This window comes from Kryptolebias marmoratus, linkage group LG4 (assembly GCF_001649575.2).
Source record: "Kryptolebias marmoratus isolate JLee-2015 linkage group LG4, ASM164957v2, whole genome shotgun sequence".
In the NCBI taxonomy this organism is placed as follows: Eukaryota; Metazoa; Chordata; class Actinopteri; order Cyprinodontiformes; family Rivulidae; genus Kryptolebias; species Kryptolebias marmoratus.
Window position 1 is genome coordinate 12,211,789 of NC_051433.1, and position 25,252 is coordinate 12,237,040.

General features: G+C 40.5%; 1 protein-coding gene across 1 annotated transcript in view; it reads left to right on the forward strand.

Annotated features, from left to right (window-relative positions):
* The first annotated feature begins 48 nt into the window (after window positions 1-48).
* ca16b (carbonic anhydrase XVI b) overlaps window positions 49-25,252 on the forward strand; it is a 117,531-nt gene continuing 92,327 nt past the window's right edge. Inside the window, exon 1 of the mRNA XM_017408384.3 lies at window positions 49-897. Coding sequence (XP_017263873.1) covers window positions 813-897 — 85 coding nt within the window. The 5' untranslated portion in view covers window positions 49-812. The remainder of the gene's footprint in view (window positions 898-25,252) is intronic.

Sequence of the window (25,252 nt, forward strand, 5' to 3'; positions counted from 1 at the left end):
CCCCCCCCCCCCCCCCCCCCCTCCTCCTCCCTCCTCCCTCTCTGACGCGCAGCCCGTCCGGGTCCGGGAGGATGGGACCAGAGGAGCAGCGGCAGCAGCAGTAGCCACACATCCGATGCGATCCGCGCACGTCTGACCGCCACAGACTACTTCCTGGATGGGAAGAATGGGACGCTTCCCAGCACCACTTTTCTCCTGCAGACCTCGCTGACGCCGCGGATAATCACTTCATAATGAGCGCGCGTAATCAATAGTATTCGACCACTTTTCTTACCCTTTTTTCCCCTCTTTAATCCTCCTGTAGTTAAAGACAGCGATTGATTACCGATTGACCTCCCTCCTTCCTTCCTCCTCCTCTTCCTCTCTCTTCCACTTCGGGAATGTCGCTATCTGGGAGCCCGCTGCTGCAGACACGGAGGAGTCCGACCACAGCTTTCTGAGTCGTGCAGCGTGCTGCGCCGCTTCGTTCCTCCCTTGAAGCTAAAAACAAAAAACAAAACAAAAACAAAACCCGCCTCTGCTCGGACTTCGGAGGGGGGAGGTTTGAGGGGGGGAAGGGGAAGCAGCGGGCGAACGCGTCTCTCCCTGATCGCCTGTGACCGTCTCCGCGCGTCTACTTTGATGCTCTGCCTTTCGCGGCCGCGGTGCCAACTTCGTCTTAGCTTCGGTCCGCGTGCGCGGGCGGGCAAGCGTGCGTTAGTGCACGCGCGCGCGCGCGCCAGAGAGAGGGCTCCTTTTGTGGGAAGAGGGAGGAAAGACTCAACTTAAATCACCCGTTGCCTTCTTGTTGCTCTCTCGATGAGTGGTCTGACATGCGGAGGATACAGGAACCGAGTTGCTGGTGGATTTTACCGCTGGCGTTCTTAACCTTGCCCGGACACAAAGACTGTCAGCCCGGTGAGTACTTGGCCGCCCGCGCCGCTTCTCCCCGCTGCCTATTGTTTGTGTTGCAAGAGTTGTTTTTTTTTTTTTTTTACACACAGAAAAAAAAAAAAAATCAAGCCAGTTTATGCTTGACGACATGGGATTTTTCTCCTTCCTCCCCACCTCCTCCTCCTCCTCCTCCACCTCCTCTCCCCAGAGGTGACGCTTTGTTGAATTCCTAACGGTTGCTGGGCCGAACCGTGACACGGTTCTGCGCTCACGCGGACGCGTTTATCCGCCGTGATTTGTGTGCATGTTATTGATTATGCAGCTGGACCGTGTGGCGCAAACTATCCCCCCTCCTCCTCCTCCTCCTCCTCCTTCCTCTCTCTTCCTTCCTTCCTTCCCCTGCGTCAACGTCTAAGGCTGAATATTTAACTCGCTCCGCTTTTCTGCTTCTCGTTTGACCTTTTTTTCCTCTCCTCCTCTGGCTCCCGACAAACACGGTCCGTCGGTGGAACTGTTCGTGTACTTTTATAACACCGGTCCCTCCGCCGGGTTTACTCTCAGCTCAGTCCGCCCTCCCCCCACTTCTTCTTTTTTTTTCCCCCTTCTTAGTTTTGCGGCCCAAGTTTTGTGACTGACCTACTGTAGCCGTGTCCGGTTCAAGTGGAGGTTGTATTTTTTTTTTCTTTTTTTTTTTTGCTTCGGTCATGTGTGCAGGTCTAGAGGAGGACCGGGGCGATAGTCAGCGCTGTTGGGTCGCAGATGGGATGTGTGAATGTATGAGGGGCGATTGGTGCCGCTGGAGCGTGAAAGTAGCTTCCTTTTTGGACTTACTATTGTTCCACAGTCCGGTGAAAGCCCAAACACTGGCTGGTTAGGCACATAAACTGAGCTCCAACAGGGACGGAACTTGCATTTGGTTGATTATTTCTTTGGAGCAATAATTACTTTTATAATACTGAAAAACTTGTTCATTTCCTCTAAAATCAGTGGTGTCCAACTCTGGTCCTGGAGGGCCACCATCCAACATGTTTTTGTTGTTTCCCTGCTCTTCAGCAGAGGCCTGGTAATCACTCAGTCACTGAAATCAGGTGTGTCAAAGCAGAGAAACAGCTACCATGCAGGATGGTGGCCTTCCAGGACCAGGGTTGGACACCAGTGTCTTAAATGGTGCCACATTTGTGGATCTCGCCCATGAAAACCTTGCAGAATCTTCTCTTGCGATGCCGAGCAGCTTAGTCGACTGTTAACTCTTGTTCTGCGTTGTTCATCGAATTGGATAATTAAAGAAACTAGACATATTGACAATGTAGCCATTTATTCATGTAACAGACAAGGGCCTCAGCAGCATGCGGAGGAACCATACACAGCCACGATAGCCTGGCACCTCCTTACCCCATGCTGCTCACCAGCTTGGCAACGCGCTGCCATGGTTGTGTTTGTCACTCTGGAACAACACTTAGGTAAAAGTGCAGGAGTGAATGTGCTGCTAAACACAAAAGAAAAAGGAAAGATTGTTAAGCAGGACAGTGCAGTGCTTGGCATCTAAACGTGCAGCTTTGTTTGTCAGACGTTTTTGCAAAACTTCTGATAAATCTGTAAGTTTAGCCTTTCAACTTTTTTGTCCAACTCTAAGCAAATGATTGGGAAGTTTAAAGCTAATTTAAAACCTATTGGCTTACTTTACTCCACAAATCTTGGCATAAAAACATACCTGTACATCAGAGTTGTTGGACTTCCCTATCCCAAGTCGCTCTTCCATGGAGGTCGCCATTGTTAATCTACTTTCAGTCACTTTGGCCTGTTTGGTTCCATAGGTAAATCGTAGGCAGTTGGCACATTTTGCTCACAAAGTCTTAATTTAAGGACACATTAACAAGTGATATAGGAAAAACTGTGGATTTGTTTTTTTTTTCTTGATGATTTCTTTTTGACTTCATGACATTGCAATGAGTACCTTTTTAAATCGTAGTTCTGCAGTTAACTTAAAACCTTTTTCCCAGTCAATATAAAGTACAGTATACATAGAAAGTAGTCATGTTAAACAGTGTGTTAGATTAGTAAAACTTGTCTTTCTTTGTCCCGTTGGAATAGAGTTTTCCAGGGCCTAGTCTTTCCTTAGAAGATCTAACGCAGGGGTGTCAAACTCCATTCCTCGGGGGCCGCTCTCCTGCATGTTTTAGACGTGTTCTTGGTTTAAATGGATGACTTGTTGCCGTGCTCCTGGAGAACTTGATGTTTTGGTGAGGAGGTAATTAAACCATTTGAATCAGATGTGTTGGAGCGGAAACACCTAAAACTCCCAGGACAGCGGCCCTCGAGGCCTGGAGTCTGACACCCCCTGATCTAAGGGGAGCCTCGTCAAATCCATATGTTTTGTTTGGTTCTTTGTGGCTGTGAATAAAAATGATCAGAATAGCTAGTGTTAATTCCTTCAAAGATGGCTGCACTCTTCTGTGGTTAAGGTAGCATCTCCATGTCTCCGTTGGAGACTGGTTGGCGAGAAAATAGGCAACCTTTTAGTTGCAGTCCCACTGAATTCTGGTTGATTTTGACCAAGGGACTAGTGAGCCAGAGGGCCCACTAGTCCACCTCCATGCACATCATACACACCTCGGCCTGCTTTGTTTCCACCAGTCGGCCCAACGTTTCTGATTTAATCTACTGGAGTACACGCAAGATGAAAACAGGCAGACTTGGAGCAGCATTTCAATAATTTTTATTTGTCATTGGTGTGGGGTTTAGATGGGGGGGCTTTCTGTTCTCATGCACAGGTGTCAAAATGCAGCTCTAATTCTCTTGAGATGGGTTGGAGACCCCCAGGACAACATTTACACGAGGTCAAGACTGGTTTGAGACGCCTGTGATGACTCTGACTACTCTGAGAGAAATACTTAATTATAGGGGTTCTGCAAGGTCTTAAACAGTTTGGCAAAGTATGAAATTTGCTTTTAGCAAGTCTGGATAAGGCAAAACTCTGTGCCTTTTTCCCCAAAGCTTTAAATCTGAACTTCTAAAATCAGTAAAATACTGAAACTAGCAGAGTGCATTTTGCATGCAGTAATTATGTATAAAACATGGACATTGTCTCCATGAGCAGTTTTGTTCATCTACCAAAAAGTGACAAAAGGTTAAATTAGTTGTTTAAAAGTAGCTTGTGGTTCTTTGGTTTGAATTACCCACAGCCACGAGTTCTCACAGAGCTTTTCAGAAGCAGAAGCGGTCATGTTTTAGGTAACAAAAGGAGTTTTGTGTACATTTTGGAGTTTTTCCTGATGTGTTTTGTGTCATAAAGACGGTGACGACCAAACAGCTGAGGAAAACTGCAGTAAATACCAGTACTTTTGAAAAGTTGTATTTGATAGTAATATAATTTTTTAAATGGAAAAGGTATACAAAACCATACAGGTAAAATAAATTTCCAGAAATGTAAATATTTAGTGCAGTTTTATTTATTTATTTTCTTTTTTAAATAAAACATTTAAATCCACAAAAATGCAAATCACTGAAGTAGACATTTTGGTCACATTTGGAAATGAATCCTTTTTGAAAATGTTATTTTTCAAAGCAGAAAACAAATTATAAATCCACAGACATAACCTTAGAGCCCATTGTGCTAAATATCATCATTTCATATTTATTTTGATTACATTTCTATTTTTACCTGCTGTTTTACGTGGCAAAAAAATCACTTACTGATTAAATGTATTGTTTCAGGTGCATTACTTTTAAGACCTGGTGCATCTGGAATACATTTGTTATAGTTTTCTTACAGTTAAAACTTTAATTTAAGCAACAGAAAATGTACCCTGGTAAAACCTTAACTCGCCTTTGTGGTGCTTGCTCTTCAGAGACATTCCTGAGCCCGAACAGTGACTTCCTCCTCTGATTAATTGTTTTAGGTGTAGTGCTGCCCGAGGGGGCAAAGATCACAGTCACTCAATTTATTTTTTTGACCTTGATCCTCAAACACGGAGAACTTTCTAGATCTTTATTATGTACTGGCTTCTTTGTGACGCTCTCTTAGTCCCAAGTTGTGTTACCGAACACTCGGCTGTCAACGTAATTAGCAGTTTTATTGAAAATTTTTTTTTCTTCCTCACATTTTTTTAACATGCTCTTGTGTCTTTGTGTATAAAAACTCAGTTACTTTTCCACGGTTTAAGGTTCGATATGTTGTTTCTTTTTGGAATAAATGCAGTATTTGAATCCTGTGCAGATTGTTGCATTTGGCTCACATTTCCAGTTCACGCAGCCACACGTGGGATTAAAAGACTATCAACAGCGGCAGCTTCTGAAGAAGACACATGCAGTAGATGCTGCAGTAGAGTCTGTAACGTGGCGAGAACCTCATCATTAAAAGAACTGCCCCGAAGGCGTCTGTTGACTGAGAAGACGCCTTGCTTCTTCCCTCAACTGGCGAGACTTTGATTTATCGACTGGCTTTACTGGTATTAGTGCTAAGCTGGTTCACCATTTACTTTTGAATAGCTTATTTGAAAGTGCATGCCCCTCTTTAAAGAGTTTTCAGACAATTTATGAGATGCAGTGCATAACAAAAGCCATATAGCATGTCAGTTTGCAAATTGAACTGGAGCCACTGTGTTGTAAAGCTTAACACGCGGCTGCCAGTGTTATGTTTATCTAATGCATTAGTGTAATATTCAGTGCATTTACTCCTGTGGCACAAATCATCCTCTATAGCCGAGCAGCAGCTATACAGTGATGTAACATAGTAGAATGGTTCCTCTCTGAGTCACTCCACCCCCCGTCCCCCACCCTCTACCCTCCACCACTCCAAAATCCCCCTAGTTCCAAGCTTCCACGTCCTCATGTCCTCAGTTTGCAGCTTTATTGACTGGTAGCTTTACAAGGCCCTGAGAGCTGAGGTTTTCTCATATGGCTTGTCTCACCAGACCTCTTGCACACATCAGAAAGGCAATACAGGCTTGACCAGCAGCTGACCAGCTGGGAGGTGATGGAGGACAAATCCAGTTGTACGCTGTCATCTAAAGCTTTCAGTCAGTTCAGGCTGAGTGACTTGAGTCTTCCAGGTTCTGTCGCGGGCTCTGTTACTGAATCTAAAAGGACAAAGTGTTTTTTTTTAACTTCATTTAAATATTTGACAGGGACTTATTGAGTATTTTTTGACACTCAGCTGGTTTTACCTTAAGCATGCATTCTTTTTTCTTTTTTTTTGTTACTTCTCCCCGTTCCGTTTCTGTTCTGCCTTTGAAAACAGGATTAGAGAGAAATGTAAGCAACTATTGTTGTTTTTGAGCCGTGCGGTTGCATTTGCAGCTCTGTCGCAGTCATTAAAAGCATTGATGATCTTTCTAATTGGGGCACTTAATGATAATACACCAATGCAAAAAAAAGAAAAGAAAAAAAAAGACAGTGGCTAATGGCCTTTTATAATGCTGGGGACTCATTTGAAGCATAGGACCTCAGGATTTATTGAATGAATACAAGGATTATTTCAGTACTATAGTTGGAAATTCTGAAACAGCATTTAAAATTATTGAAATATTGTTCAAATTATTGCTACTTTTAGGTTATAATTGTATGCTTTTCTGCTTTGATAAAAAAAAAAGAAGTAAGTGGCACATTTGCCCTATCAGCAGCATGGGGCAGGTGTGCAATCTTCCCGTAAAACGGTGCCAGTCTTTTGTCAGTTATCGTAGTTAAATGTTAGAAAACAATGTGGACATGTGACTTTTTTCAAAATCAGTTTCCTCTAGTTGTTTTTAAATAAGTGAATAAAGATGATTACGACATTAATGCAATCGTGATCACCTCAAATAACTGCCATTACATGATTAATTGTTAATTAGGACAGGCCTAGATACAAGTAGGACATTAGTGGGCAAACATTTTATAATTTAATAAATGACGTTGTGATGCACTGCTGTGCCAGCAGGATACCAGCTGTCTGCGCATCACTGATGTAGGCAACACCATCATTATCATCAAGGTCCTCTATATCTTCTCTAGACAATTAGTTCGGTGTGTACTGTGCTGACAAAACCTCTCAAAAGGAGCACTTGTGGTTTTAAAATAGCCTCCCTTACTTACGCTCGGTCTCAATCATAAATGGGCTCGGCTTCCTGTTATCTGTCGTCTCCTCACCAGCTGCTCGTGCCACCCTCTAAATGGTCCAATGGGTAAACATTGCAACTGTAATCACTTTTTGCTGGTGTGTACATAATTTGCTGTTGATCCTTTTTACTGGTGGTGCTCATCCGTCCCTCACTGCTTCCAGATTTAATTAGTAGATTGTTTGTGTTTGGAATTAAACGAGTTAAACTGCAACACAAAAATGCATTATTGTTACCAACAGGGCTGCGTCATATTAGCCAAACATGCAATTGGGATATTATTGTTGAATATTTAATAACGAAATCGGCTGTGATAAACCCACGTTTCCCTCACTCCTCTCTTCCTGTGTTATTGTGATTCTCACAACGCTCAATGTGCCTTAGCATTTTAGCTACTATGAGCTGAATTGGGTATGGACACCAAGGACAGTGGAGGGGTCAATCTGATCGGCCAGTTATGTTACAGACATGCACTCTGTGTTTGTGATGTATTGCAGTCTTTTGCGATATTGCCCTCGCAGACACTGGTGTTGCAGTAGCAAACTTTTGATATACTGTGCAATCCTAGCTACCAGTAACATTTTTTCCTTTTTAAAACGCCAACCTTTTAAATCAAACGGAAGGGAGCAGACTTTATTGCGCAAGCCGTCTGTTTTTATTTATTTACTTTTTTTTTTGGAGAACCAAAACTTAGTACACTCCTTATCATGATGGTTAAGCAGTGATCACCATTGTGGTTTGGGAAAAAAACACCCCGGCATGTTTACCTCGAACTGATCAGCTGTGAAAAATGTGCTTCATTTGGCTGAAACAGCTTGTGAAATGAGGTGCTCATTATTATTCCACAGCTTCCTTCAGAATATCAAGTTACAAACAGCACAACGTTTGTTTATGTCACAGCACAGCCTAAAATAATTACGTTAAAGGCATGGCATTTTTATTACAATTTAAATGCAACTCAAAGCACCTTCGTGGTAACTTGAATGCACCATTAGTCCACCTTTGCTTCTGCACAGATATGGAAAGAGAGCCGCAGGTCTTAATGGGTTAAGGGCACAGAAGACACCCTAGAAAGTTAATTAACTTTTACAAACACAATAAGGAATGATTTAAGGTTTGAGCTTCTTGCAGAGCAGTGTTTTAGTAGTATGTTTTTTAGCTTTATTGCAAAGGTTTCTGTGTCTGTACTGATGGAAAATGCAGTTTGGAAAAGCCTTTGTGATTTCCCCAGCGTAAAGAAGGTAAGCTTGAGTAAACATGCAACTGCGTGTTTTATTTTCAGAATTTATAGCTTATCTGATTGCCCTCCCCAAAAGATATTTTATCTTAGATTTTGCCTTCGTTTTTGAAAAGCGTTTGTTTGGTCATGTATGGAGGTTCTAAAAAGATGCTGGCAGCCACTGCGGGAGAGGACCACAGCGCGCGAGGATGTAACTAAAATGTGGAAAATCCAGATATTAATGTAACCAAATTAGGCAACACGGGGAAAGCGTAGGAAAAATGTTTACAAGTTGATTGTACTTGTGAGTGCGTGGAGTTTCTTGAGTCGTGAAATTACACCACCAGTAATAATGAGTAAAAATGATTAATTGAACTCCTCTTACTGCACACTATCTAAAATGCAATAATCGGAGAAAATTGTTAATTTTGCAGACTTGTTAGTTAATAAATTCATTGTACTTCTCAATGCAGTCTCCGTCTCTGATCTTTATTGATGTGACAGCTGCTTATTTGAGCTCTTAAACTTTGTTTACGGCAGAATTCGTGCTTTGGGCTCAACATTTGGCCGTTAACTTATTAATCTTGCTGCGTTGCACAGCTCTTAGGAACGAAAAATAATAAAAAAAAAAAAGTTAATGTTTATTACTGGGCAAAACAAAATAACTCACAGTATTCTTTTGACCTTTAGGAAAGAAAGATTTACATTTTTACCCTTTAAGACCAAATAACTAATCGATCAATGGAAAGAATTATCATCAGATCCATAAGCACTGAAAATCATTGTTAGGTGCAGCCCTAGTCTTAAAATCATAACTCATCTATCTCCTTCATGATAATAAAATTCACAATTAGACTTTCTTATTTTATCAATTAGACGTAGTCTGCATCCCTAATGATTAACCTCTCGTCTAAATCTTCTTTCGACTATTGATCTTTTGTAAAATGCAAAATGAGCGCTGGTATAATGGCACTTCTCAAGATAACCTTGCTCTACACTACAAGGTGAAACGTGTTGGTCTGGTAGGTGATTCTATACGCTACAAGAGCGGCTGGAAATTCATCCCGTTTAGCTTTCCTCCCTCTCCCATGTGCCAGGAAGTAGGTGAGGTGGGGTCACGACCCCTCATTTATAATTGTCCTTATCTTAAAATGGGCCATTTGTTTCAAACAAAGATGTGTCATTTTCCAAGTAGCTGGACATGTCGCGCCATTATGAGACAAGATTTGGCAAATTAATCCCAGTTTCTATAAAATTCTCTGTTTTTTTTTTTGTTGTTCCATTTACATTCTTGGAAAGGCAGATAATATTGAGTTGGATGCAGCTTTTAGTTTTACAGCTAGATGTCACTAAATTTGACAGATTCATGTTTCACCAACTGCTCAACAGACATAAATCTACAAAAAAAAAAAACAACCAAAAAACCAAAACATACAATTAATTCATTACAACAGTCTTTCCACAGTGGAATCATGTCAGCATTATCAGATTACCAATGCATGAGCGACGGCAAAGACTTTTGTGTACCCATTTCTATTTTTTAATTTGTGATAAGCACATGTGAGATCGGCACTAAGGCTCGTGTGTCCACCGGCTACATCGATTTCCAGTTGTGCCATGGCTTTGTCATATCTCTTTAGGGATTTTCATAAGTTTCAGAAATGGAGCACCCTCGAGCAGTCTGTTCTGCAGCAACCACATTCCCAGCCATGTTGGCAGTTGCTTTGGGGTTTTCGTTTGCTTTTACATGCTTCTAAGAGACACGTTTCCAGCTCATATATAATCAATCTGGCAAGGAATCCTTCATGACTGTGCTTTTCTTGTTTTTAATTAATACAGCTGCCTGCGTCAGAATTGAAACCACTGATTTTTTTTTTTTTTTTTCCCTCTCGGTCTTTACGTACTTGTGTAGAAAAAATTAATAACAAATGAAAAACATTATTAAATATTAATGCAGGTTCAGTTGTCGATGAGTATTTAAACATTCGCTGCTGAAATTCATGCGCCAGAAAGTACAGTCTGGCAAAGACTGTTCTTGTGTTATAAATACATTGCAATATGGCAAGGAGAGCCTTGAGTAAAATAGAATGTCGTCTGCCTGCTAAATATTAGCTCACTTTCTGACACTGGGGATGCGATTGCCCTACCTGGAAAGGCAGAAATTGGTGTTCAAGTGAAATATTTCAGTTCATGTGAGACGAACATTCCTAAAACATTGTTTATCTTATAAGGTAATCACAGTAAATTGACATTAATAGTGATTAGACTGTTTATCTGTTTAACTTATGTTAATTAAGGCGATCAGTCATCGCTTTATTACTTGATGCATATGGTCGAGTTCACTTAGTCTTTCAGCCAAGACACTCAGAGCTGGTCACAGTAGCATTTTAATCATTCAGGATGAGTCACAGCCACTTCACTCCAGATCAAGACAGATTTCATCTGTCTTGGCGACATTAAACCCAAAACACACTCACTCTCTAACTGAATTTGACCAGGTGGGTTCGAAACAGGGGAAGAAAACTGCCATTGGGGAAACTAGTGTACTTATTTCCTGTGCTTCGTGACAATAGTGATTAATATCTAGGCAACAAGACACTTCCACTGAAGGACATCTACTGCACTGGAGGACTTGGCCATATCAATAAATGTCCTTTGTCCTTCAGTTCTATGTCCGCTTCCCCCTTAACAATCTTGCCGCGATGTGATACTGTGTCAGCTTTACTTACAGCTGAACTGTCAGTCAATGCTGCCCTGTGGAGAGTGGAGACAATGGAACCTTCAGGCTCCTCTTTCCTTTATTGTGTTATTGTGGGTCAACAGACCCTGTGTGCTTTCTTTGTGCTCTTGTTTTTTTGTGTGGCTGCATTTTAGATTGTCTTTTTGTCCGACGCGGGGAAAGCGGCGTCGAAAAACGGGCTATCTCCTGCGCAAAAACCCCATTTTGGCCATCACGAATTACGGCCACAGTCGCTAAAGATATAGAATTAGGCTCCACATGCTTTGCCGTGCTCTGGATGCTGTGCTGAATTAAAAATAAGCTTGTTTAATGGGACTAGTGGTGTGTTTGAGAATTAAGAATTTGATATTTGCACAAATTTAACAGATGTAGAAAAATAAATTTACTTTTGCTTCAGCAAAGGGAAGTAATATCTTTTATTAGCATTCATGTGGGTTAGTTAGAATCCAGAATTGGGTCACTGCAGTCCATATGTATATAGTAATACACTTAGTCAATCTTGGAACGTGTCGTATGCATTATCAAGAGGATGAACATTTTGTTTGAACTGAGCAATACGAGAATATATGGGAAACAAGCTGCCGTGTAAATTTGAAGGCATTTAGGATTTTGATATTCTTACTGTTGAGAGAAGTAGAAAACGTTGATATTGTTTTTTTAATATAATCAGAAATATGCATTTCTTTTTCAGTTATTTATTTTTATCTGCTTCTTGTGTTAGTTTGACAGTAATTGTCTCATATTGCTGTTTGGTTTGAGTTACTGACAGTTTTGTTATTAAGTTTTATTATTTGTCTGGGTTTAGGAACCTCAACCCAGAGGGGGAAAACAAACAAACAAACACAAAAAAAAAAACCCAGAAATTTTTTTTTTGTTTGGTCCTTTGATAATATTAATTGATTCCTGTTAATAGTTTTACAAATACTCCCATGCAATTATAAGGATAGCTCAGTGGTTCCCAAATATTTCAGCTTCTGATCCACAAACTAACAATGGCGACAGCTGGTGACCCAGAGTATCACCAATTTAAGCAGAAGAACTTTCCTAATAACTATAGGAAATAATTAAGACATAACTATACTTTTTTATTAGTTTTATCACTGTAGTTTTAATTTGTAACATAGTGAAAACATGCCATGAGCAGTTATTAAATTGGACTGGTGGAAATCCTCTGAGGACCCTCACCTGATGTTTTATGACCCACACTGGGGTCCTGACCCCAACTTTGGGAAGCGATGCTATAGATAACCAGAGCGAGTGTATGTGGTCACTGGTTGGGGTTGTAAGTCTTCACTAATATGACTTTTAAGTCTGGAACAGAGGTGTGACGAGCTGATGTCATTAAGAAGTCACAAATTCTATTTGAAACAATCTTTTAATGGAGCACAATAATTCGAAATGAAATTATTTCTATTAGTTTCACCCAGATGTTTGACACTTAGCCTAGATGTAGTGGAAGTGTTACTGGCTCGCGTCTTTGTAATTCGTGATTTCAGTTTGAATGTTAATTACAGTGGCGACGTATAGTTTTTGAAGCATGTGGCTCGGTCGGAGCAGATTTGATCTCGGTTCAGTTCGCTCTCATGTTGGGAGTGGCCACAGGAAGTCTGAAAAACGTCCTTTGTACTTTAAAACTAGCTGGACCTACCCATCCTTAACACTTCAAAACCTTTCCCTCAAAACTAAACTAACATCATCCTGCTCTGTTCTATGTTCTGCTTGCCAATAAAAGAAAAAAAAGTGGAATGGTAAAATAAATGACCACATTAAATATCAGCTTATTTAGGGGTCATTTCGAGTATGACATTAATGGTAAATCAAAAAGGCCACACTCAATTAAATACTGAAAATATCAAACTGTAAAACCAGCCTAATATACTCTTGTGTTTTAACTAATTTCATTAAATTTGTGTCAAATGTTTCCCCCCCCCTCTTTCCTTACGTTAACACCCTGAGAGATCAGTCCTGAGGCTTTGGGTTTAGAGTGAGATTGATGTTCTGTTTGTTTCTCCCACACTTCAGTTAGCTCTCAGAGAGAAAGCACTGAAACATCAATGGAAAGAAAGAGATAATTGGTATTTAACTATGTTACTTGAAAGCCTGTAAAGCTTTTCAGGTAGTGGATGGCCTCTTCCAGGTGCTCAATATCAGATAATTGAAATCTTACTTTTGGATGCTTTAATCATTTGCGAAATTAATTTTAGTGAAAAGCATCTGTGATATTGTGAAAGCGGGTATTGAAATCTGGTGCTGGCTAATTTCAGAAGACGCCGGTTGTGAAGATTTGCTGAGTTCAATGCTTTTTGGGAGCAGAACAGGAGTTCACAGACTACCCTATCGATCCTGTTGACACGGTCCCCTTTAGGGAATGCAAATGTTTCTGTTCTTCAACGCAAACATTGAAACCTTCCTAGTGGTAGAACCCTAATTAACTTGGAATTTGAATACCATGGCCTTTGCATTTGACATTTTCATGTTTCAGAAACATTGTTTCACACTTCCTCAACAAAGAAAACCCTCGTATTTATCAGACGGTAAAATTTTATGACTGAGGAGTCAACAGTTGGATTTACTGAACATTTCAAATAAAATGCCTTTAACTTGATGCCTGGATAATTCTAGCCATGCTGTCATACAAATTCCTGCGTGTGTGCTTATCTGTCAAACACCGGTGTAAACTAAAGGTAAGAAGACAGCTGCTGTACGTTATTGCCACTGCCAGTCTAAACCTATTCCATGTGTTTCTCCCAGCAGAGGAGATGTATCCCAAGGTAACCACTAATCACTCAGGAAATCTAAATATCATCTGTCCCCACAGCTAACAGTCCGGGTCAAGCAGATGGGAGCTCGCAACCATTTTCCTTCATCAACATCACAACAATAAAGACGATCGTATGTACTGCTGTCACGTTTTGAATTAAAGGGCTTTAAAAGACTTATGGCCTAAGTCGCATTAGTTTTTGTCATCTGATTTTTATGAAAGTGGTTGTTTTGTGATGTCGTGTCTAGCTCTAACAGTAGATACAGGTGATCCATCCAGGGAACAGAGAATTAGTCTGATTTCTTTTTAATTTTGAATATATTTTGCCATTTATCAATGAATCAAATATACTGCATAGTAAATTAACTTTTTTTGGACATCTGAAGAGTCCACAAACTTTCAGAATTTGTCAATTTTGTCAGTTTTATTGTTTGTATACAACATAGTTAAACATTTTAAATTAGTGGACAGAGGAACTTAAATTGCAGCTCTCTTTTGGTTCATTACAGACCTGAAGTTCCAGTGACGGTTCAGATCGCTTTTGAAGTGGGTTTCTGTGGAAAGGTTATGAACACTCAATCCTATCTGTTGCAAATAGCCTTTTGAACAGCCTCAGTTTTGAGAAATTAATTAATTCTGACTGGATAAGCTAATGGTTAGTCAGAGCAGGGCCTCGACCAAAGTGGATGGCTGCCGTCCTAAAACAGCCCCAATCTCTAAAGTTTCATAGCGATTCACACAAATGCTGTTTTATAAATTTTTACACAGACGTCAGGTCTGCATTACACATTATGCAAAGAGAAATATGATATTTCTGCCAGAAGTGCCCCGGGCTGCACCAGAAGTGCTGCAACTAACTGCTGCTGCTTTGAACATATAAGAGATTGAGAGTTCGTAAACTTTCCGCAAGACATCACTTTCAAAAGAGCTGACCTACTGCTTTAATGTGTAATTCTATTTGTCCTAAAAGACAACAGGACGGTGTTGAGGCGATGCAGAACTGAATTAGGATCACATGAATTTTCTGGGGCCAACTTTGTCGGGTCAGAAGACTGGCAGCTGTAGGCAGGTTGGTCGATGGCTTCGCCCTCAGCTGTGGTTTGGTATTTGATCAGAATCACTGCCGCCAGTCACGGCCAAGTATCCCTCCGTTGAATGCTGCTTTTCTGTTTTTGTTTTCCCCCCGCTTCTGTGTGTCCAAGACCACATGTTTAAGGGCCTAAAATTGTTTTTTCTACAAGTTTGACTACATGTAGATGATGGGACTATCGCCAAAGTGGCCTCAGTATGTTTGATGTGGAATGTGTACTGTGCTGCTGCCTTTTGATTCGAGTGCAGAAAGCCACCGAGCTGTTATGCATGAAAACAAGGCCAAGAAAGGAGCGAGTGTCAAGGAGCCGTGGTCCGAGCAGATGTCCTCATTTGTCATGAGTGATATGTTGCGATAGATGACTTGTACTGTAATGGTCTTGTAATCCCTTTTGGCTAATTAATGGCCACCTCATTTTAGCATGCCATGTGATATTTTTTTTCCCCCCATTATTATTCCTCCCAAAATTAAACAGAAGGAACAATTTGGTAGTTTTTGGACCATCAATTATGAATTAAATAGACGTAGATTAGTGAAACTGGATTTATGGCACCGCAAACATTGAGGAATTTAATCACTATATGCCTACTTCCAGTTATAGGGCTGCTTACTCTTGTTTTAGAAAACGTGACAACTGATTTCATGATCAGTTTCTTCAGTTTAATCAGCTAGAGGCAAATGTGGCAACTTTGAGATTAAAGAAGTAACAGTGGGCACTGAGAAGCAACAAGAAACAGAAAATTTTGGAACAAAACAGAAATGGTTCAGTTTCCACGATTTCTATTTTAGCATGCTATGACTAAGAACTATTAAAACCTCTTCTGTCAATACAGAAAGCATGTGTGTATGTACTTGGAAATAAAAGGTACCATGTAAAATAAAATAAAAAAAAAATCTATGAAGTACCAAAAGCAGAAAAAAAAAGAAATTGGTGAAGATTTTCAAGGTCAAAATGGACACAGCACTTATAAGCTGCTGGTTTTCAGTTCATGCTGGGGCAGTCACCTTAAATAGTATCATTTATATTATTACAAAAATCTCAGATTTTCATTATTTTTCTTCCTTTGGTGCTCATGCTAGTATGTAAATGTGTCAGACGGCAGAATATTCCACTATATTCTGGTGTAAGGATTTGGTAAAATGTGTTTTGCATCCGTTTTTGTTCTGAGCCAGTTACGTCCTGGCTGCTGTACAGTAGATATTAAACACTAGTGCGATTACAACAGAGGCTGTTAGAGAAGTATCAGGTGCAATGCTCTTCAAGGTTTTATCTGTCGTTTCTAAATTCAGCCTTCAAGTATTGATTAGAGCCCGACATCAAAGAGCATTTAAAGAGGAAGGGAGGAGGTCTTACTGCTTGTATGGCCCTGGGCAGGCATGACGAGTCTGTTTGGAAGTGATGCATGCAATCGTCCTGGTGCAATGTTTTTATTCATGGCCAACACTGACCCAAAGGTTAGGCGTTTTTCATCAGCGCTCGGCACACGTTTTCTACAGAGGCCCATTTCTCCGGGTATTTAATTTGAGTCCAAACATTTCAGCTTCACTGTAGTTGTGTTTCACAACCTGGCGATTGTACTGTAACGTTTCTTTTAAAATCACATTGCAGCAGCAGCAGCAGCTACGCTTTATCATAACTTTTACGGCTGGGTGGCCATACTGTGCCTCGAGCAAATGACCAACCTGGTCCTAGATGGAGCCATTTACATTACCGGTAATCAACCATCTCCACTCACGGACACTGTTAATGTGTGAGGAGTGTAATGTATCCACCAGAAGCGGCTGAATATATTTCAGAATCAATAACTAGACAATTCATGCAGGACTGCACACTATGCTTTGAAGAATGACCTCATAAGCTCCTGGCACTTAAGTGATCCAATTGCCACATATTGAAAAATGAAAACTCGCTTTACACGGTAAAATTTCCTGACCCCCGTCGGAAGCTGCTGTGGACAGTCCTGCCACTGGCGCGTGCGAACGGACGCAGATGTGAAACTTGTTTATTGTCGTCTGTGAAAGGAGCACGCCATAGCTGGTCTAGTGAGGGTCACAAGCCTGATTTTGTGTAATCTTGTTAATGGTTTTTCATCAGAGCCCCTGATGCACTCAATCAGTAATCACTCCAGCTCTTTAATGCATTTAATTCACTGTACAAGCACTGGCCCAGAAGCACATTTAAAGGCTGATTGACACAGTTAAGATTTACTGTATAATTTCATCATTTCTGAGGAGGAGCTATAATTGGCTATGTTAAACATTGACTTCTCAGCAGGAAGCCGTGCAGTTTTAATTCAGAAGTCAGTTTTGGCCAGACAATAGAGCGATTGTTCTTTTCCAGGAGCTTTTTAAGCTGGGAATAAATGCCAGGATGTGTGTACTTTTTTTTTTCTTTTTCTTTCTTCTTTGTATTTAAGGAAGACTGAATACGCTTGAGACTTTCATCTAGACCTTTTCGCCCACATGCTCCATCAAAGCCTGACACATGATGTACTATGTTTCTCACTTTTCCCTTGTGGTAAAAGGTTTAAGAAGACTCCAGCGCATGGCACATCGCACTGCTCGGGCCTTCCCACCTCTGACTTATGTAATGTTTTAGCACAAATGATATACCTTTTTTAAGAGTGGAAAACTCTCTTTGAATGCAGACATCTGACCTTTTTAACCGTGCTGAAGGTTGGTGACGCGTTTGGATTTTGTTATAATGAGATGGCCTTATTGAGTTTTTTCCCAGATAAGTTTAGACAAAAGACTAAACATAATGAGAAAGTCAGCCGTGGCTCCTTTGCCCTTCCTCTTATTCTGTTGCCGTGTTGTCGGAGTTCTATAATGCAACACAAACAAAAACGCTCTCTGTTTGGGAGGAGGTTCAAGGCTGTAGAAAAACACACAATGCTCACAATTGTGTGTGTTTCCCGGTGTTTCTCCTCTTATTTAAAACGGGTTTTGAATTTCTGCCTCTTCGCCGTGTCTGTTCGTCTCCGCAGCTTCAATATGAATTAGCATTTTAAGCTGTTGGCACCCTGACTTGCTCTGACAAACATCTTAGTATTTAGCATGCGGTAGCACTTCCTGTCAATTAACATGAGGAACGCATAGCCTTGACAGGTGTGAACACAGATATGCTCATAGTATTTAAAAAAAAAAAAAAAAAAAAACTAAGACAAAGACAAAATGGGAATAATTAATTTTATTCAGTTGAGGATTTTTTTTTTCCTTTTTTGCCATTAGACTAATTGGCTTAATTTTACTGTAACATGGCTTCATTTCTCTGGCCGAAGGATGCCGATGCCTGCATGTTTGCTGAAGCTGCTCATTTGCGTTTAGCTGTGTGGGTCTAAATATCTGCATTGGGATTTGAGCTGTTGTGTTATTATTTCAGAGTTTGATGTTTTTCGCCCCAAGGCCCGGCTCCCTCTGTGCTGTATCTCTGGCTGATCTTGGCATTTCTCATGTTCCTGAGGTCCTTGGTGTGACTCGAACACTTCCGGGGATATCTTGCAACATTTCCCACTTACCAAGGAGGGAGAAACGCATGTTTCTCAACAAGACCGAGCTCCACTTAGTTTTTTTTTTTTTTCTCTTTAAAGCTTCTGTGTGTAACAGAAGCACCAGTTTTAATATATATATATATATTTTAAAAACCACTGTGGCTTGTACTGTGGTGGTGTTTAAGCTTCATGCACTGTGGATAGACTGAGGTATTTGGCATTAAAAAAGGAGCACATTTGAAATTTAGGTGCACCTGTCATGAAGATATGAGTTAACAGAAAACGGAGCAGATGTCCTTATATTTCACAGCTGACTCTCTGCATCTGAGATGAGTTTGTCCTAGACAGCAGCTGTCTCCGTCAGCATGCACATTTTTTTTACCTCATACATAACAATTTTGGGATCAAAACCGCATCCTTTATGTGCTCGTGCTGCCCGTGGAAACTTCTGTTCAGTGTGATTCGAGGCAGGATAATGTAAATGTTGTTTAGACCGTAGTTGGTTTAATTAGTAAATTTAATGAAATGCATTCTCTCCTCCTCTAATTATAGGGACAAGTTGAGAAAATGGGGATGGGTGACGGCTATGGGCTGTGCTGCCCTCTCTCACAACAGCTACTGTCAAAACGGCTGCATGGAGCTTGAATGTAAATCAGGATAAAGCTGAAGCAGAATGTCAAAACTGTAACAACGCTGATGTGCCTGAAAGTAGCCGCTTTATTTTAAACCCTCGATTCATCACGCCGACTTCATTAGGCGTGTCGGCATGATGGGGAAACGTATTGTTAACTAAAACACATACCGTTCAGGGATTTTGCCAACAGGGTGGGTTCGTTTTTTTGTTTTACTTTGTATGAAGTGGTACAAGGTATGCATAAATTAGCGGAGCTAATCAGTTTTGGCGCTCCACGCTTATCTGTTTTCAAAGTCAGTAGGTTTTAGGGATCATAGAGGAACACTAGAGCTGTGCATATATAAGCAAATTGTTTGTGGTTTTCAAAATTTGTGAAAAAAAAAACAATTATTAAAGAAGTGGTGCACAGACAGAGCCTCATACAGCACAGCACTGGAAATCTTAATTTTTATCAAACCCAATTAAAAATACATCACTGAGCCTCCTTCTTTTCATCACGTTCTTTCATTACCACGAACATGGGCACTGGAGTTTATTTTAAGTCATTCTCCCCCCTGCACACACACACACACACACACAAACACACACACAGTAAATCTACATTAGCATACCCAACCATTATCTGAAAATAGTCCGCAGTTAATTGGTAATGTTTGCTTAAAAATAGCAGATGTTTTGTGGAAACTATTTAACCTTTACGGAAAATTAAAAAAAACAATTTATTTGTGGCCCTAAAATCAGAATTCAATCCTCGGAGGGGAAGATCTGTGATAATGACAAACAGTCCAAAGTTTGCAGGGGTTTGGTGTTTGCAGGGGATTTGTTGATAATAGCAAACATATAAAGTCTTGACAGCTTTATCCTTTAAAGTCAAATGCTTTGACTGAGGATGGGTACAAATAAAAGATTAGAACTTGATTTTTTTTTATTTTTATGCACAGGCCTTTGAGTTCAGCTTTATTTCCAGGCTTTCACTGGCTTACATAAAACACCATTTTCTTTTTCTATGAATGCATATAAATCATCACTGTTGGTAAGGTTATTTTTGTACCATATTTGACGGTGTTTATTGTATTGACACCCGATTAAACACGGTGATTATTTAGCTGGAGAGCCATTATGTTCCACTTACTGGAGCTGATTCCATGAGACAGCTTCCTTTGAATTCCTGCACTGCTTCTCTTGTACATTTTAAATGCAAACATTAGAAACCACCTTGAACTTTTAACTCTATAAGCGTGCATTTGAGAGCTAAAACCATCCCTCGGTAATCCTCCTGGTGACAAATGTGCCAGCCTGGCTACCCTTCACATATGTGACGCTAACGCGGGTGATTGATATTTTAACTCCGTCCCCCAATGACTAATGCAAGTTAAATGCTCCTGTGGTTGTTGTTAGGCTGCTGTTTTTCAAGGGCTCTCAGGGGTTCTTGGCTTGTTGTTGCGTGTGATATTATGGAACAAATAGTGGGGCTTAATGGTGGTGTAGATGATTTAACAGCCCTCGGGGCGATGGAAAAGGAAAATGATTTTGTGGGAATATACACTGTACAAAGTGTTTTTCTGTAGCTCTTTTGAATGTTTTTTTTTTTTCTCTTACAGCTTCCTAAAAAAAAATAATAATAAAAAAATTCAAAGTGAAAAACCAAAAAAAGCAGATCTATATATTGTCTCATTTAAACTACTTGTTAAGCTACATAATTCACCACTGTTTTGAGATTTATGTGTTTTTGTCTGAGTGCAGCACAGCTCTTCTCCTTCAGGCCCGGCACAGACTTCGTTGTCTGCTCGGCTCCATCAAAAATGCTGTGGCTTTAATCCTTTGCCCACAGGGGACGGCTGACATGGATGTGTGTAAACTGTTGACATGGTGCTGTCTCCTATGCACTCTGATCAAAGACTGTGCAGCCCTCCTGTTTCACAACCTGCCTTCAAATATGCTCCAAGTCCCAGTCTCGGAGACTCCCTCCCTCTCCGTTTCACACTTTATGTTAACCCGTGTCTCCCCATAATAAATTGATACATCTGATATTAACAAAGCAGCCATTTATGACTGTGCTCATGCAGCCTCTGTGACCTCCCTCCAAGCAGGGAATTTGATTTGGGAAACTTGCACCAGTCGCTCAGGCCTTGGTGGAAACCACTTTTGGAGTCGGTAATGCCCTGACTTTAAGTGCAAGTAAAGATTTGGCTCGATGTTGTGCTTGCTTTAATTAATCCTCGGTAATGATGCAACTATTAGTAAGAGCTCAGCTCATTTAAAGTGGCTGTAAGTGTGTGTGTATGTAAAAGTGTGTGAGAGAGAAGGAGTTTGTATTTGATGTTTGTGTAGATTCTCAGTCATTCAGGTCATGATAATCCTAAATGCTTTAATGAAAGGCGACTGGACATCCTTTTAAAGTGTTGCAGAGAAATGAACATTTTCTTTGAAGTCATGTGGATTGCTGACCCTGCTGACCATTCTGTGAGTCTCTTTGGCCGTTTTGACCTGTGAGAAATTTTGATCAAGTAATTTGTTACAAGGGTTAATGGTTGTAAAATCATCAGCTGATATCTGAGACAAGTGCTTATTTTTTATTGCAGATTTCTTTTCTCTTTCTTTTATGAAACACTTTCAAGTTGGGCCTGCACCTTCGCTGTACAAACGTCATGAGTCAAAGTGCAGCCAAGGACCGGAGTTTGAAAACGATCCATCAGTGACGCGCCTCTGAGCCAGCAGAGCAAGTAGTCACGGCGACGAATGAACATATATGTGTGAAGTGGGAGGTGGCGCATGCAGCACGCTGCTATAATCAACGTTGGTGTTGTCACTCGGCTGATTTAACGATGCTGTGTCTGTGTGCACAATGAAGCAGTGGTGATTTGTTTCTGTTTGGGCTGCGACTGACGAAAGAGGATCAGCAAGGGCTTAACAAGATGTCTTTTTTTTTTTGCGCTGATAAAGTGCTACTAATGTCTGAAAAGGGCCAGTGATGGCTTAGTTTAATGTTCTCTAAAATCATCTGTCTTCCTGGTGTCCAGTGTAGGCATTACTGTCCTCAAAAATGTTGTCCCTAATCTTTTGACGTGTTGGTGGACAACTGAGTTTTAACATAAGGGGCTTTTATCTGTTGGTGCATGCACTTGGAAAGTCTTTTCTTAAGTTATATATCACTACAGTGGACTGTATATACCACGCCACTCTGCTTGTGTTTGTTTAATCCTTGATGTGGACCAGTGTTCGTCTTAGGGTGGTGTTAGGTTTGAGTGGGATGACAATATTTTTACCCTTTTTTTACCAGAATCCTTAGCTGACTGTACAAAGGCCTTGGTTTGGATATCTACAAGTTTGAAATGTTTTCTTGATGAGTTTGTGTTCCTTTTCCTTCACCTCCGTCTTAGTGGGAACAATCTCAGCACCGAATTCTGATGACATTCAGTTTGTATTCCAGCAGTTGGTGAGATTCAAACAGCAGGTATTGATCTGTGTGTGCGTGTGTGTGTAGGTTTCTTAGATGTACTTCAATGTTTAACCTTCCATCCTCTTTAATGCACACAGTACAGCCCAAAAAAGGTAGCTTGTTATCTTTCGTGTCCTCTCTTGTGAATTTAATGTTACTGTCAACGGAGTCAGTGTGATAACTGAAGGTTTCTACTTCTTGAACTTGGATGTTGTCTCATGTGTCATTGATATATCTGAATGAGCGAGCGACATTGATCCCTGATTGGAGTTCAGCACTTTACATTTTGTCCATGTTGAGACTGGCTCCGTAGACTTGATTGGCTGATTAATTGGCTGATTAATTAAGCCAATTATTGCATTTTAAAAAAAATAAAAATTAAAAATAACTATTAGCAGCCAGGTCTGAGTATAAAGCTGACCAACAGGGAAGCATATCTGTGGGCAGCAGAATGTTATATGTGATCCTTCACCCTTGGGTCAAACAAGGAGTGCTTCCTGCTACAAAAGGGCTTCTTCTTCATAACACTGGCAGACCCCAAAGGAAGTTTACCAAAATATTATTCTAAATTTTGAAGGAACAATGCCATATCTATGAAATAAAAATTGTAAGCAGCTATACAATTTAAAACGAAAATCCAGGAGTCTATAAAAGATGTTGTGCCTTTTGCTACTCCTGCTATTGATTAACACATATCCTACTGTGAGCATTTGCCCACATTAAATAATTTTTTTTCAAGATTTTGTAGATTGTAATTTATATACAATAAACTTTTTTAGTATTGGCTCAAAAACAAACAAAAAATGGCTTTATCTAGTGGCCATTTACTGTCCTGATTGCTAAAGATTGGCATCAGCCATGAAAATCCCATATGCTTCAACCTCTAGGTGACACTAGAGAGCACTTGTCACATCCATGTTTCTGTCATTTTTCATTTGGAATAGATGGTCTGGAGGCACAGGTCCAGCAGGGTACAGATCTGGTCAGGGGTGAAGTTGGGTCCTGTTGTTCGAAGAGCTACCTTGATGAATTTGTTTCTTGACAGTCTCTGTTGCGTGTGAAAAATGAGGTGACATCCATTGACAGGATGATTACACCTGGGGCCAGGTTCAGGTGTTGAACTTGGTTGACAAAATCAGTGAATTTCTCCATGTGACGCAGGACGTTTCCTAACCAGAGGTGCTAAAATGGTGGTAAGGTGTTTTGTACAGTCAAAGACTTGGACTCGACGGCCCCAGGCGGTTTCCAGCCGCTTGCTCTCTCACATGTGACTGAACATCTCACATTCAGGAGCTCAAATTATGATGGTTTAAATAACAATTATTAAGCCTGAACCCACCCACCCCTGTCACCCCATCACCTTTGAAGTGTAGCTGCCTTTCATTCAGCCACTTTGGATCAGTTTGTGTTTGATGTGTTGACAAGCCGATCAAACTGAACACAGTTGAGCGTCAAGAGCCTTGGGAGTTCTGCTCCTGTAGGAAAGTTACCTTAAACCTCTTGAGACTTCTGATAAGTGCAATAGAGACAGTTGTCATAGTTACAAAGCAGGAAAACAGAGATTTTAAAGCTTTTAAGCTTGCAGGAAATCCCACAAAATTATAGTGTGGAGCCGGAGTTTTGTGAGAACAAACGAAGACACACGTAAATACATTGTTCCGGTAGCTTTAGCGTGTTTTCGAGATTAAATGTTGTACAGAGCTGCACATTACAGAGGAAATCACGTGAAGACTTGGAAAATAGTGAAACCAATTTTATAGTACAATATGTAACCAATTGAATAAAAAAATAAGTGTTACAGCACTTGGTAAAAGAAGAAAAAAAATTCTGTGACTGTCACCTCCATTTAAGAGCAGAAGATTGTCATCTTAGGTTTTGTTTTAGCTTTCCCTGCTGTTCTTTTTACACAGAAACAATCTGCTCCCCCAATTGTTTGCATCCTTCTAGCTACGGGGAACAATATTAGCAAATCTCCAGGTTTTGAATGCCACGGCAAGTTTCAGCTGCTTAAAGCAAAACAAAACACTCTTGTTTTGCTTGTGCCCCTGATTGACAATGACATCGGCTAGACATTTTCTTCTCCGCTGGCACTGGCTGCATCCGTTGCACAGCAAATTTTCCCCAGTGAGTTTGATTGTTGTAAGTCTGAGGCGACGCTCTAGGGAGCATGTATGCTAAAGGACAATTTGTGCCCCTAGCCTTTGCTGTAATTCTGTTGACAGTGTTTGATTTCGGGCAATTCTTCATTGAAGTTAAAGAGACATTTGTGCCTATAAGACATGGGGATGATCGTCTCTACACCCTTGGCTGCACAAACTGCCCGCATCTCACTAATTAGATTTATTATATAGAAGCTCAGAAGGAAAGCTATTGTAACTTTAGTTCAGTCATGCATATATTATAATATTATATTGACCATCTATCGTTTTTTAACTCTATTTCTTTCCCAGATGAAGTGCTGCTGTAAAGGATGCGATGGATTCTAAGTGTAAGAGGGTAGGAAGCAATCATATGGGCTGTTGGAGAGTCTCCTCTTGTTTTCTGCAGAGCCCTGATATCCTGATGGTGGTAATTACCACCCATTAATGCTTTGTGTCAAACCATGGCACCTGGATTGAAAGCACACTCTTCTTTTTTTTTTTTTATTCAGATCATCACCGTTGTTGCTTTTGCTTCATTTTCATTTTAGACTTTGAGGCTTTGCATTACACAAAGCAGATTTTTTTTCCCTTTCCTTTTTTTTTTTCGTCGAAATAGCTCGAAGAGACACGAAGGTCATGAATTAATTGAGTTGTTGGTCAGCTGATGGGATAATTGTTGGTAATTTGGAGGTATTTTCTGGAAAGTTCTCGTTTCATCAAGTGGCCAACAAGCCAAGTATGAATGCAGATACATTGTATTTCAGACAGC